This window comes from Emydura macquarii, unplaced genomic scaffold (assembly GCF_026122565.2).
Source record: "Emydura macquarii macquarii isolate MOO-44397 ecotype Brisbane River unplaced genomic scaffold, CSIRO-AGI_Emac_v2 contig_561, whole genome shotgun sequence".
Classification (NCBI taxonomy): domain Eukaryota; kingdom Metazoa; phylum Chordata; order Testudines; family Chelidae; genus Emydura; species Emydura macquarii.
The window spans coordinates 7796600-7812009 of record NW_027130698.1 but is presented as its reverse complement, the minus strand read 5'-3'; the positions used below and the strand labels follow the sequence as shown (position 1 = coordinate 7812009).

Sequence of the window (15410 nt, the reverse complement as noted above, 5' to 3'; positions counted from 1 at the left end):
GAGATGATAAACATAATGAATAGTTAAACAAGCAGAGTGCATTCATGAGGATAGAATAGAGAGAAGCCACTAATGTCACCTTCCCCTCCAGTTGGCTACCAACCTGTTATTATGGGGTTCAGTCCGGGTTAAAAAACTAGCAAGGTCATCTTGATTTAGTTATGTGAGATTTAAGAAACCACATACAGTATTCTGGACAGTACAAATAAAGACCCTTTAACATAATTGTTTTTTAAAGGGAAGGATTTCTACTATACATTGAAGGTGATAGCTGGTCTTTGGCATGAAATAAGGAGCTTGGAAAGTATCAGTCTTAAATAAATAAAGTGTAGTGCGTCACACTTGACCTTTTTCTGCAAATATCAATTATTTCTTTTGCTGTATATTGTAATGACATATCTAACAATAACCTGCCTTCTTTTGGCCTAACATTCCATGAGAGAAATATAGTGGAGGCTGGAAAGGAAAGGCAGTGAAAGGAAAGCAATGTTGGTTGGAGCATGGAAAAGTTTACATGATGTGTAATTGCAAAAACTTTAGGATTCTTTAGTCTTCCAAGAAAGAGTTTAGAGAAGGTTTGTTAAAATCTATAAGAGTATGAATGGCGTATTCAAACCTACTGAGTCCCTCCTTTTGACAGTCCTGTTATGTGGTAACACAGGAGCATGGGTAGAGTTAATAGCAGAGGAATTAAAATAAGTTGTTAAATTGAACTATTACCTTCCACAGGATGTGGAATTAGGTACTACAGAAGGGCACTGTTTCTCCTCTCACTGGAGGGAAGGATGGTTAAGATATGAGACCAGGAGATTTGAGTTCAGGTCTTGGCTCTGCCACAGACTGTGTCAAGTTGAGCTATAAGTCCATATAGAATTTGGCTCCAGGCATAAGTAGTCCTTTTCTTGTCCATTTGTTAGGTCATGGCATAATCTCTGTGATAAATCATCAACAAAGAAATATGGAAGTAAATCCCCAATATCAGTGTTTTGGCACCATAGTTTAAAGATCTTTCTCAAAGACCAGCTACACATTAGTGTGAGCAAAATTGCATTCACATTTGCACAACTAAGCTGTGTGTCAAATGTACATGTAAAACAGATACAAAATCCCAAATGGGCATTCATTTATATAGTTGTCCATTTGTGCAGAAAAGCACTTGATTCCCTTGTATAGTCATAGTAATTGCACAAGCATTCAAGCAACCTAGCTGTTTTAAAAACCAAGCCAGATGTGATTGTGTATTTATGTGGAATTTATGACTTCTGGACTATTAAGTCCTTTTACAGGAGATTTGACTCTTTCTGCATTGCCTCTGCAGCAGAAAATGCAGATATGTTGGTTTGTCATATAGGCATCCAAAAATATCTGTAACCTATGAAATGTGATGGCATGAACTGTAAGCCTGGGATGCTTTAATGCCATCCACTCCTTGAAGCAGTGTTGTCCATTTATGAAACAAGAGCAGAATATCCAACAGAGAATTGTTGTGCACTGCAAATAAGAGATCTGCTCTGAACCTCAGGGAGGAGAAATTTGCCCTTTTTTAAAAAACAAAACCAAACCCTAGAAGTTGTTATTGTGATACTCCAGGACTCACTGTGGCTAGAGATGTTGGGCTGCGTCATGGACACATTAAAGAGGATGTTTCCTGATTCTTAACTTAAAGAACAACTGGTATATATAGATGGTATTATGAGGCCCTGCTCTGGGCAACTTAAGAGGATCCTTATTTACACATGACCTCCCAGGGAGATAACGAGCAGACCCCACACATTTCGGATAGGAGAGGAATGGCTAGTTAAGAAGCATTTGTGTGCATTTAGCAGGCTTCATTTTCTCCATGTATTTATCAGGTGCCCTCAGCCCACCTATTAAACTGGGGTGTCATTGTCACACTGAGCATACCAACTTGGGGCGAGGTCCACAGTAGTGTAAGGGAGAAGGAACAAGGCTTTGCAAGTTTTATATTTCCCCCATACATGACGACAAAAGCTGCAGCTTTCTCTTCCTTTTGTTCATTTTTATTAGATTAATTCTGGCAAAACAGTGAGAGTGGGGGGTGAGGAAGAAGTAGGTGTGTTGCAATGCTAATGAGCACATTTACCAGCCACTGCCAGAAACTGACTGCCTCAGCTTGCCTTTATTAACCATTTTGGAAAATGTCTTAGTTGCAGATGCACAAAAGCAATTGTCAGTGCTTTTATAATTTCTCATTTAGAACATTATGACATTATTTGGAGTAGGACTAGTTCTGCAGCACTCAAGCCTATATCAGTATTGTATAATAGAGCAGCTAGACTCATTTTGCAGTGTGATTACAAAACCCATCACTGTGAATTATACAGCAAGTTAAATTGGTTTCCAACTTCTGCAAAGCCAGAATATTATCTTGCACAAATAGTGGTACAAATGTAGAAATAATATGAGTCCAACTTATCTGAATGATAGACTACAGAAAGCTTCTACTATTCGCTCCATCAGTGCTGCATCTGCTGCTAATGACACCTACCACATTCTGAAAGTAAATTGTAATAATGCCAAATACTGTCACTTTTCCCCTCCTATAAAGATTCAGTTTATTACACCATTAAGTCGACTGCTGAAACACTCTCCCAAACTGAAAATTAATTTTTCAAGTAACTTGTCTACATTTCTCTGGGGCAGAAATACTTGTGAACATATCTGATTCTCACGTACATACGTTCTCTGTTAACTGAACATTACTAAGAACGTTGCTGAAATATTTTCCATATCATTTTTCATATAAAACTTTGATTTTGATTCACTGTATTTTTGTATCATTTTTACATATAACATTTATTTAACTATAAATGACCCCGATTATTCACTGCAGCTGTCTCTCCTTTTTTGTGTGCGTGGTTATGTACTGGGGAGCCTGGGCACAGAACTTAAATTCCACTGTGTGGCAGGACGCCTAACTGTCAGGTTCTGCAATGCATAAATCCCCTGAGTGACCCTTGCTGATCCCTGTGCTTTCAGCTGTGGGATGATTTACGTATGTATCCCAGATGAATGAAGTGGCATGGTGGGTCAGGGAGGAAAAGGCAGAGTCTGAGGTAGCTGGGCTCTTGGCCATTTAGGGTTTTTAAGGGATTTGGGGAATTTACCTTAGGAATTTGTAAATGTTATTAATTCTAATGTAACCCATTTTACTTGTCATTTAAATTGCTCCAACAGCCAAATAAACCTCATTAAAAGGGACAATAATTATTTTCTGTGATTAAAAAGAACATTTAGATAAAAATGTCTAAATCCAGCTGCATAATGAGGGTTGGTATGATTCTAATCCCAAGGATTATAAACCATCAGCATGGCACACAAATTATACAACACAATTGCTATCCAAAACAATTCCACCCTGAACTAATTTCATCCATACAAAATGAGCAAATACTGAAAACTAGAGGTCAACATTTCACTTCCTAAACAGTGAAAGGTGCCACAATGCCATAAATCATCCATTCAATGTAGCCTGAGTTTATTTGTTTACCAACTGAACCATTTTGACATTAATATTGTCAGATAGAAGAAGAAAAAATTGCATGTTACTACTGGTAGATTCAACATTCCATTACTTTTTTGCCTCCTCCTTTTCATTGGATTTTGTTTAGAAGTTGTATAAAAGCACAGTTTAAAGCAATACCCACGAGTAGTGGTAACCCTATCTTTTTGACTGGCAGCTATGAGATCTCTGTCATGCTTTCTCTCTCCTAGAGTGCTAGTGATGGGATTTTTTGGAAATCTTATTACTGGGTGCACAGTCATGGTCTCAGATGGAGCTTTCAATCAAAAAGGCAATCAGAAGGTTATACATTCATGAGTTTCCTACAAAGGAGCCCTGCAAAGCTCCATAGTGAACAATATAACACCAAGTCAGGAGCTGCCTGCTGGATATGGATATAAACAATAATCTGATCCATATCTTACATCCTCCTCCTTTGCTCCAAGGAGTGTGGTCTAGATTAGAACGTGGTCTAGCGTCAGTTGGAAATCAGACCTTAATACTTGTGCTACTGAAGATTTCACACTACACTACAGAACACCCTTTCACTTTGGACAAGTGATTAATAGAGTTTTCACAAGAATGCATTTAACTGTTATTGAAATCTATTACAAAATGTGTTCAGTTTCATTTGATGCCCTGGTGAATGCAGCTTTTCTATCTTTAGATGACTTCCCTGCTTAGTTTACGTTGCTGAGAGCATTGTGTAAAGCTATTCAGATGGAACTTGTGAATACAGCCTCATTTAAATAAATTGGAGACTTCATTAATTTCATTAAAACCTTGACAATGCATGTAGAAGTGGTGTTAGCATATTAGTTATCTGCAAACTGCAGTCATTAAAGGCAGCTGCGGCATAGCTAAAGCAAATGTCAATGTTTTCATTCTGAAAATCATGCAGAGTTGGGGATGATGCGTCAAGCTATTTTTGTTTGTAGAAGAAACATAATTGAGAATCCTAGAGACAATAATTTCTTTTTATTAGCAACATTTGAAAAAGGTTGGGAGGTTAATTTTCAGCATGGAACACAGAAAATTGTACAAACACATCAATCCTCTTCTAGTATGAGGTTTCTGCATATTTATTTCTCCATGCACTGTCCAAAAACTGCCCCCCATATCTTTTTCTTTTGTTATTCTGACTTTATCCATTACTTTAAACAGGGTATTGATGTGATTGTCAATAGTCAACTATTTAATCGATTAACAAATGACTGAAGAAACTGCAGCTGTCAGAGGTTTAGAAAGAATCTTTTAGCTATTCATAACCGATGATTCCTCTCTATAGGGTGCAGTTAAAAATGAAAAGAAAGAGCGATCACAAGAAAGGTATTTATAAAAATATATTTCACAAAGTAGGAAACAATACAGGAGTTTCTCTGAATACAATACATGAAGTAAATAAACAAATGATAATATAGCATCAAAACAAAGTAGAAAATTAAAATGATTTGCATGTAATACTCAGTTTTATTATACAATTGCTACTTCTAAATGGCAAGTTTGCATTACAAATTGAATATGCTTGCAGCTCCTAGTGCTGTTTTCTCTGTGTGCAAGAGCCCTGGTGCATCACCATGAATATTATATAAAAGAAATGCTAATAACAGCAGCAGTAAAATTATGTACATACTGGTTCCTGCTCTAATACAGTGGAGAACTATAAGCATTGTTTTACTGTACTGTGTAATGTGTGGATTTCTAAAAGTCTATAGTTTAAATATTCACATGAACCAGTTTACTTCCAGCTGTTTGTGCTTGTATTAAAAATGCCAGTTACTAGATTTATGAAGAAAATATAAAACTGTCAAAAGTTTTCTCTGGGAAAGTTTTATTCCTGCCAGCATTCACTTAAAACTCATCTACTGCAAACGGATAGGTTACTACTTTAACCTGCCTCAAATTGTCATTTTCTTTTCAAAATGTGCATGTATTAAACATTCATTTTATATATAGAAAAAACTCTTAAGGTTTATTAATGGATATAATTTAGTTTTCTTTATAATCTTACTCTATAGATTATTAACCTTAATAAATAAAAGCAGTAATGGACATCAATAAAATATTTATTTCAAGGATTAAACAAATAAATTCAATCTTTAGCAATAAAATCAGCAATTGTTTCATATATGCAAGTCCAGCTCCTTTCATAGGTTCTTTTTCTTTCCCCTTTCAAAAGATGTAGTAGAGGATAAGAGAGATCCTTCTTCTAGAAAACAATCCTCTTTTAAAGTAGGGTCTTGAACCCCCGTTCTTGAACCTCTATACATTGGTAGGGTTTATAATCCCATCACTGGAATGGATTAAGAACATGTGAATATTTTAAGGCTTGACACAATATTTAAAGATGATGTTCAGTCTGTGGTTACGTGGCCAACGATTACTGTATGTACAATGTATGGTCACTGCACAGTAGAAGTCAGTAGGGATTTACAGTTCTGTTTCCATTCAGCATTGCAAAGAAGACCAGATATTGCTTTCAACATTTTTGTGGTAGGATCTTTGTTGGCAATGTGGAAACAAACCATTAGCTTTACATACTGACAGGGGATTCTGTTCAACAGCAGAATCATTGCAGGTCCATTACCTAGGAAAGCATCTTTTTCTTTTCATTCCTTTCATTTCACTGAAGATTATCAAAGATCCAAATCTCCATCTTCAGAGTGGTCAAGTGAATATCAAATATCCAAAGACTTCTAGACACGCCACATACTTTACTTCACACTCCACAAGACTTATACCTCCTAACATATACTTTTTTTTTTTTTTGGATTCAACATTACAATGAAGGTGATTTTATAGATGACTGGCGCTAAACTTGCCTCTAAAACAAAAAAAGCCACATTCGTTGTAACTAACAGCAGTGGCCCTAGAATATTACATGATCCTTAAGTCAAGAGTGAAAAAGTTTGTAATCCACCGTCAAGTTTCTTTGTCACTTTCTCCAACTGAGTAAAGTTCTCCAAGTCTTTTAAAGCGGGGACCCCATTCACTGAGGTAGTCAAAATTCTGATCTGAGTCTGATGTAGAGGACTCCAAAGAACTAAGGGAACCAGCCACTGAGCCTCTTCCTTCATAGCCATAAATCTGGATGGAGTCATATGGTGGAGCCGTCGGATCATTATCAGCTTCATGAAGCCTTACGTTAATAAATTCATCAACATCAACACCATTAGGAACAGGTGCAAGCCCCTGCCTCGGCATAAATTGAAGATCAGGTTTAATATCCTTACGAGGTAAAAATCCATTAATTCCATCTGGATTTTGCAACGTTGCAATGTCAAAAGCTTCTGTATCTTCTTCGCCACCTCCTTCGTCATCATAACGGATTATATTTTCCCTCACGTCTTCATCATCTTTGATAATCAGAGGCTCATTTTTATGTCTTCTTAATGTTACAAACAGCACCACAATGACTGCAAAAAAGCATCACAAGCTGATTAGTTAAGAAAACATCTAATCAAAGCAGCTACAAACTAGATATTTTTTGTAGAGGGCTACAGATAGTTTCTTTCTACAAGAGTAATGAAAGCCTTGCTAAAAGCTGAAAAGCTGAAAGAAATGTAACACACTGTGGTGGAATGGTGAAAATGTGATCAGGAGCTGGGGGCAGGAGCTCTACTTTCCTATTACCGCAACCCCATATTGAAAAAATTACTTATTTAGGCCCAATTATAAAAAAAAGTGATAATTTTGAATGTCTCCATTTCTACGCCTCGCTTCAGACAGGTTTGGCCTGATTTTCAGATGGCTGATTTCTGAGCATTCACAATCCCAACTGAAGTCAATAGGAACTGCTCAGCATCTCTGAGAATGAGACCCAGTTGCACAAAGTTATTTAGGTACTTAACTCCCATTGATTTCAGTGGGAGATGAGCATCTGTCTACCTTTGTGAATTTGGGCCAATGTGTCTAAAGCTGAACACCCAAAAATGGAGACAACCAAAATTAGATGACACTTTTTGAAAATATGGCTCTGATCATAGTCACAGGAAGAAATCTTTTGATGGCCTGTTGCTAGAAGGCCGTATGCTTACTACAGATAGGAGAGTGAAAAGACCTAGATCATGTTAATTTCAGAATTATGGGTAGGTGCACAAGGAGTTGGACTTTAGTTACTTTTGTTTTTTCCAGTTTAATGCTGAAATCTCAGTTATTCAGCAGAGCAATAGGTCTCTTCCCTCACTGTTCTCTCTTGTTTGCTGATGCCATATACTACTTTTTTATGTGTTTGATTCAGATATGCTGTGCTTTTTATCTTGTAAAACTGCAATATCTCTTAAACCATTACAATCCGGAACAAACTCATACATGTCTTGGAAGAAATAGCATAAAACAAACAATTCAATTTCTAACATCCACAGAATATTCTCAGTTCAACATTTCTAAAGCCTGATGTGACTAGATAGATGTGATTTCATAATCCGACTTTTATTTAAATGCACTTTCTATGTAAGGATCTTTGGGATAGGAACTGTGCTTTCTGTTTTTGTACTGCATCTAGCATAATAGAGCCAGTCCTGACTGGTTCTTGGGGCACTACTGTAATTTATATATATTCTTTTTCTTCTTCTATCCTTAGTCCCATCTATATGCAGTTGAAGCAGTTCCTCCAGAACTCAGCAGCTACTCAGACATATACATATTAATACTAATAATGAGACAATATTTTTTCAGATAGCATTACCTTTACTATTTAGCATCTTTGTTTATATATAGTCATTTATGAACCAGAAAAATGTTGAACAGCAGGCTGTAAATGAATACATACCTAGCAGCAAAATGATGCATGCTAATATGGCAATTAAGGCTCCCATACTGAGTCCAATAGGAAGTACAAAAGCTTCAACGTTACAGGACTGGACAACACCATCACTGCTGCAACCACAGACCCGAATTGTAAGAGTGCTGGTGCTGCTCATGGGAGGATTTCCACTATCACTTATTATGATTGGTAAAAGATATACTTCTTGCTTCTGACGGCTGAAACCACTGTGCTTTGCCAAAATGTCAAGTGTATTACCTGGAAAAGTGAAAATTTAAACAGTTGGATGGTTTTAATATAGCTGCTGAAAAGAATAGTTTCCCCGAGTTCATAAATCTGGTGCACAAGCACATGTACATGTGTCATGCACATCACCCCCCTCCACACCCCAGTTCCAAAACATATAAGACACTGACCTTGTCAGCTTGCACATTCATAAAAACTAACTTCATGAAACTACTGTATGGAAAAGTATTATTTTTTTAAAGTCATCCTACCTGCTATTAATTCATTTAATAAAGTACAGCCATCAAGCAAAACAAAATGTGCCTTGTATTCTACATTTTACATACTACAGAGTATTGTTCGTGCAGTAAAAGAAGCATTGTTGTTGTTTCAAGTGGCAGAATTGTACAGAAGAAAGCCAAAAGGAAGGGCTAGATTTGGTTAAAAGCTGTAGGCTTCTTTTTCAAAGTTGATGAATATTTATTTGAATGGGAGTCATTGGCACTCAATGTCTTGAAAACCGGACCCTGTTTTGAAGAAAGTAAGAGAAACTGATTCCAGATCATCCTAACCTTCAAACCTGAAAGACTTATGGACATGCTTTAATTTTATGTATGGTAGTTGTCCCATCGACTTCAGGGGGATCACTCATGCATAAAGCTACCCCTTACCTATGCCTGCCTTCTGTCATTGGCAGCACATCCAGCATTTTGCATTGGAACTGAGCATGGTATCTAATGCTAGAGAACGAGTGGCAAGGGAAGAGAAGGGATTTGCCAGAATTACAATTGAAAGCACTGCCTGCACTTCAACAAGTTTGTGTGTGTGTGTAGTGTTTTAAACACAATTTTGGTAGGTTGCTGGTAAGGAGATTCTAGAAGGTCACCCTCAAGAAATCACTTTTGGCCAACAGATGCCTATTTGTTGGCCTTGTGTTTTACAGAGCTATATGTGGTAATGAAGTTGTGCTAATATCAAGGATCACTCAGCTTGCTAGTATACATGGGTATTTGCTTTACCTATGTGGATAGGGTGAATATTTGATTTACTACTCACATTTACTGCTCTTTCACACAAAGTTAAACCTCTTATGTTCTCACTGCTTTCAGACACAGTGGACACAATTAAAACAATCAAGATTTTGCAGTAGTTAAATTTATTGTGCTAGTTGTCATATTTTAAATATGGTCAATACTGTAAACACTAGGGTGTGGTTCATGTTATTGAATGGTACCCACAATGTCTAGCTGTACATCAAATAACTGACTGAAATTCTCACAGAGGTAATTACTGAATTTAGTTCCTCACCAAACATAAGAGATTTTCTGTTGCCTTTAGGTAACCCTAGAATCCAAACATTGACCAACCCACTCCTTTCTGATATAAATGATTTGTATGCGGCAGAATGTTCAAGTTAGGTCTCTGTAAGTAAGCACTTACAATATACAAGACACTTTGATTTATTTACATACTTAATGATTCATCTTAGCTTTTAACTGCTTTATTCAGAGCAATGAGTAATAAAACTCAGCGTTTTGAGTCATGCCCTAACAGAATGCTTATTGATTCATGTTCACTTGTTTTGTATATTCCTTCATCAAAAATAATATCAATTAATAAAACAATTACTTCAGACCTCATGCATACAGTATACTGATGTTAATATGTCTTTCTGAAAATGGTAATATCACCGATGGACAATGGAAAGATAGAGCCGTACATTACATTTGGGGCTGAAGGGTTAGATTGTAGCTCTTTTCAGTAACCTCTTTTCTCCTGTATTCTCAGAGTAAATGTGCTTTAGATACTATGAAAAAAGCAGTCTCCTGATATTATATAATGGTTTTGACTTAATCGCTAAAGGCCATTTCATGGCAGGGAGGGAATTGAAGAGGGAGGGTAATGTGGCAGGGCAGCTCAGGAGGTGGTTGGTATGTTATGTGTGTATAGGTACAAAGGTACCTCTGAGCTATCTTTGTGCTCCCTCGAACCTGGTGACATTCAGGTCTCTGGGGTACACTGGAACTCCCTTAGGGCTGTTCTATTTACACCAAATCTTCATGGCCTAAGAGGCCATTCCAACAGCTATAGATCACTGGGGCAGTGATCACTAGCACTGGACAAACATAAAAGAAGGCAGAATCTGTGCCCCAAAGAGCTGGCAAGTCTGTAAAACTCAAAAGAAACAGGCAGAGAGAGATGGAGGGTAGGAGAATGGGTGGGGGGAAAGCTATGAAGGTGATCGGTCACAACCAGATAAAGTTTTAAGAACATAATATTTTGTTCTTGATGTGTGTCTGTGTGCGCACGTTCATTCAGGTGAGGATAAATACAGAAAATAGTCAATCCCAAACTACCCTACAATAATAGCCTAAGACATACTTACCAGTAGATGTGGCATTACTGACATAACTGTAGTAACTTCTATAATACCAAGTACCAAGGTATTAGAAACTGGACACGTTCTTGTAGCTGACTAATTAATTCCATAAACAGAAAAAGAAAAGATGGGTTTGTCTGGTGCTTAGAGCAGGGAAATGGAGATTAGGACTCCTAGGAGTCTAATTCTCTACTTGTGTACACTGGTTTCATGATGGTGTAACCACAAGGAGTGGGCGGGAAATGTTTTTCCCATCTCATGAGAATTTAAGATTTCAAAAAAATGCTCCCATCCCAAATTGGGACGAAAATAAAATAAATAAATAGGTAAAATAAATTGTGGTCCAGAAAAAAAACAAAAAAAATATTCAGTTCGGGTAATTCGAAACATTTTGTTTCAATGATTTCAAAACATTTTCTTTGGATTTTGACCTTTTTTTCCCCCCTCTCTTTTAAAAACTTCTTTGTATAAATTAAGTTACATTTCTAACTGAAAAGTCATTTTGAACTGAAAAAATACCTTTTTGTTTAGAAAATGTCAAAATGAGACAATTTTAGTCACCTCTTTTTTTTTTAATCAGGAATCTTATCTAAAGTAAGTCTTTCCTGTGAATAGTTGCAGTTTCAATGAATCAATTTTTTTTGGCAAAAAAAGTTTACTCAAAAGTTTCCCAACCAGCTCTAACCATCGCCTTGGGTACGTCTACACTGCAGCTGGCAGCAAGTCTCCCAGCCCAGGTAAACAGGCTCATGCTATCTTGAATCATGCTAGCACAATAACAATAGCAGCATGGATGCTGCTGCTCAGGCTCTCAAGGTCACCTGACGCCCTGGATCTGAGCTAGGGTGGTAAGCCTCTGACAGGGCTGCTACTATTAGCATGTGAACTTCAGTCAAGCTAATGTGAGTTGATCTATGCAAGGTAGGAGGCATGGTCCCAGCTACAGTGTAGATACATCTCTTGTGAAACAGAGGAGAGAACCAGGCCTGGTTCTGCCACTGATTGACTACCAAAAATCCCTCCTCCCAAAATTCAGGGCTGTTTGGTTTCAAGGTTCTGATTTAAAACATTATATCTAAAGAGTCCCTATTTATTTAGATCTGAGTTTAATTTTGGATTTTAGACATATTTAGAATAGGCATTCAGACAAAGACCACTGCATAAATAAAAAAAGTGGTATTATAAAGCAACATTTTTTAAGTTGCAGATTATTATATCTGAATACCTCCTTAGTACGGAAAAGATTCTCCTTCATTTTCCAGCTGTGGGAATCAGATTTTCCTTATGTCTTCTCAAGTTAGCAACAGTCACATCACAACTGACGGCACCATGGAGCTAAATAGATAGTCTAGTCCTTTCTTATGTCCTTTTCAGAATTATAGGAAGCATGCCTGTTTATTAAAGCTAAATTTCAGGTGTGAGCTCTCAAGGATTCAGACAACCCAAACAGCATCAAACTCCTTAATTATACCCCTTATTCTGCATGCCACTCTGACGTAATGGAGAAGATACATGTGTATGAAATCAACGGTTAGCACATCTTCAGAATAAAGTACAAACTGCATTTCTTTACAGTGGTTAAAAATGTGACACTGAAACGCACATACAGCAACATCACTCCCTCCTATCTCACACACGCTCTCCAGCTGAATTACGCAGCATCAAGCTTCCAAATGTAAAGAAAAAAGCTACATTACTAAAATTATGCTGTAGTTCAGTTATTTGAGGGTTTTTGGTTTGTTTTTTAAATAAACCTAATTTCTTTGGGTAGAATCTTGGAATATACGGTCAGGATATGTTCAGCAAGTTGTTCTCCCTGCCCCCCACCTACCACTATTTTGGTGAGGGGTTTTTGTTTGTTTGTTTTTTACATTTCTGCACTTTTAAAAAAACTGATCATTTCAAAAGATTTGACCATGAGTTAGATCCAGTCATTTCTCTTCGGCTTCCAAAGGAGGGGAAAAATAAAATTAAGCCCTAATCCTCCACTGAGACCCCACCTCTGTGTTGAAGTCAATGGGACTCCACATAGTTCTCAAGGAGTGGGACTATATACAGGTGTTTGGTCCACATTGCTCCTATTCTTTCTTCTTTCTCCACACCTGATTCTAAAAATAAAAAGAAGCATCTGAGCTGCTGGGGCTCAATCCCTAGCTACCCTCTCACTATCTTGTGTCTAAGACATAGTCCTGCATGTATTAGCATCATGAATGAGGTCATTTTCCCACTGGGCGCTCCAGGTGGGCTTGTCCTGAAACACTTAGAATGACTTCCAGTTCCAGAGACCCTTTTTCGAAGAGGCCACGCCCCTCTGTGACTTTCCAGCTCTGCTAAGCCTGGTCCTGGCCCTGGCCCTGCCTGTCCGCTTTGGAAAGGCTAGCACTACTGTGAGTGGAATCTTTGCAGTCTTTGCACTGCTAGAACACAAAGCCGTCTTGGGAAAGCTCCTTGCATTGCATTCCTGGCCTACTCCTCCCTCCCCTTACACATAGGAAAAGTCAGACATCTGCTTTGATGTGAAAAAACAATACATATTTTTTGTCCTCGGTTCCCCTTTCTTTCTGACGCAGTCACCCTATTCCTCCTCTGCCTGGTGTAACGTATCGATGGTATAGAACGTGCAGAGGCAGACGAGTCATGAATGAAAAGGGCAGGCTGTGCAAAAAGAAATGCTCTTTGCTGAGAACCTGCTTGCACAATGAGCTTCATAAAAAGCTACTGCTCCCATGCTGCCATTCCCCGATTAGACGGGGAAATTCACAGAATTCCAAATTCCAGTACCAAATTCACAGAATATTTTGGTCAATTTCACGGTCATAGGATTTTAAAAATCGTAAATTTCACGGTTTCAGATATTTAAATCTGAAATTTCACAGTGTTGAAACCAGGGGGGTCTCAACTCAAAAGTGGGTCATGGACGGGTTGCAAGGCTATTGTAGCAGGGTTGTGGTATTGCCAACCTTGCTTCAGTGATGCTGCCGCTGGTGGTCGGAGACCACCCAGCTGTGATGCAGTGTTGCCACCAGTGGCATGATATGGGAGGGGGAGTTGTCATTTTTTCAGGGTGGGGAGGGATGGCCTAATGGGTGGGCAACTGCTGAGATTGCCACGGTTGGGGGGCACTGTGGTCATGCCCCAGGCACACACAGCCAGCACAAGGCCCCTTGAACTCTTGAGTGCTGGGCTCAGAAATGGGGAAGAGCAGCGCTGGGGGCACTCTGGCTGAGGGCTTCTACTGTGTACTGGGCTCCAGCTGCTAGTCCTGGCTGGGCTGGGGAGGGACACGACTTTCTCTTCCCCTGCACAGGCTGCTCCTGGAACCAGATAAGATCCACCTCCAGGAACCTCCCCTGGCTACAGGAAGCTTTGTGGCGGATGACTGGGGTAGCACCTCAGCACCTCTGAGGGTAGCACCACCAGCAGCCGTGCAGAAGTGAAAGCAGCAATACCACACCATGCCACCCTCACTTTTGTGTCCTCTGGCCACCCAACTCTGAAGGCAGCACCATCAGCAGCAGCCCAGAACTGTAGGTGGCAATCCCATGACCTCCCGCTACAATAGCCAGATTTCATGGGGGAGACCAGGTTTCATGGTCTGTGACATGTTTTTCATGGCCATGAATTTGGTAGGGCCCTACCTATTATCCTTTCATGCACAAGGCTGCATATAAATGGTTCAGCCACTAGATGGCTCCACTGAAACCTCTATGAGAAAGAGCACCGATTCCCCAGATAATGCAAAAATGGCAGGTGCCATTGCATCCAGCCAGGACACCTCTATGTTTAAAGATGTTTACAAAGAATAGAATGATGACAAATCCCTTCAGTTACAGCACAAGAAAGACAAGGCAGGAACAAAGTCTGCTGGGAGGGCCAGAAAGGGAGAGAAGAGGAAGAACCAGAGAGATGTAAGAGGGAGGAATTGGATTCAGTAGGATAAAGTGGAAAGGAAAAGCATGAGGGAGAAAGAATTGGGGGAAAACACACAGGAAAGGGACTGGGGAAAATGGGAGGGAGGAGAATTAAGATGGGGCAATGAAGGGTCCATTTCTTCCACCTCTGTTCATGCTTGGTGGTATGTTACTTTGCAAGTAGTCCTATTGATTTTGAGAGGTACTATTCAGTGTGAGTAATCTGGGCCAAACGAATGGAAAAAGCGGGGACAAAACAAAGTCTTTTGGGCAGTGATGGTCATTTACTACTTATTTATACATCTAGCACCTAGCACCATGTGAGCGCAACCTGGCTGGACTGTAGGTGCCAACGCAATATCAGAAGAAACAGTAACCAAAAAGAGGATAGAAAGAGAGCTTCCTCAGCTAGAAGAAGAATACTGTTGAGCTACATGATAATGGACTGTCACTTTAAATACCGTGAGGGTGAAGTGGACAGTTAGGAAACAGAAGGGTGGGGCTCAATCAGCTGTGCCCACAGTGACAACCTGAACCCGTCCTCAGGAAAAAGCCGAGAGTGAAATTGAGAAAATTGTTTTGACAATGGATAGAAACTGCTTGCTG

At 39.0% G+C, this 15410-nt stretch overlaps 1 protein-coding gene across 1 annotated transcript in view; it reads right to left on the bottom strand.

Annotated features, from left to right (window-relative positions):
• Positions 1 to 4853: 4853 nt before the first annotated feature.
• The window catches only part of CDH8 (cadherin 8), a 195391-nt gene continuing 184834 nt past the window's right edge, over positions 4854 to 15410 (bottom strand). The window contains exons 11-12 of the mRNA XM_067540112.1: positions 8295 to 8546; positions 4854 to 6939 (exon numbers count right to left, since the gene is read on the bottom strand). Of these exons, the coding sequence (XP_067396213.1) occupies positions 6446 to 6939; positions 8295 to 8546 (746 nt within the window). The 3' untranslated portion in view covers positions 4854 to 6445. The remainder of the gene's footprint in view (positions 6940 to 8294; positions 8547 to 15410) is intronic.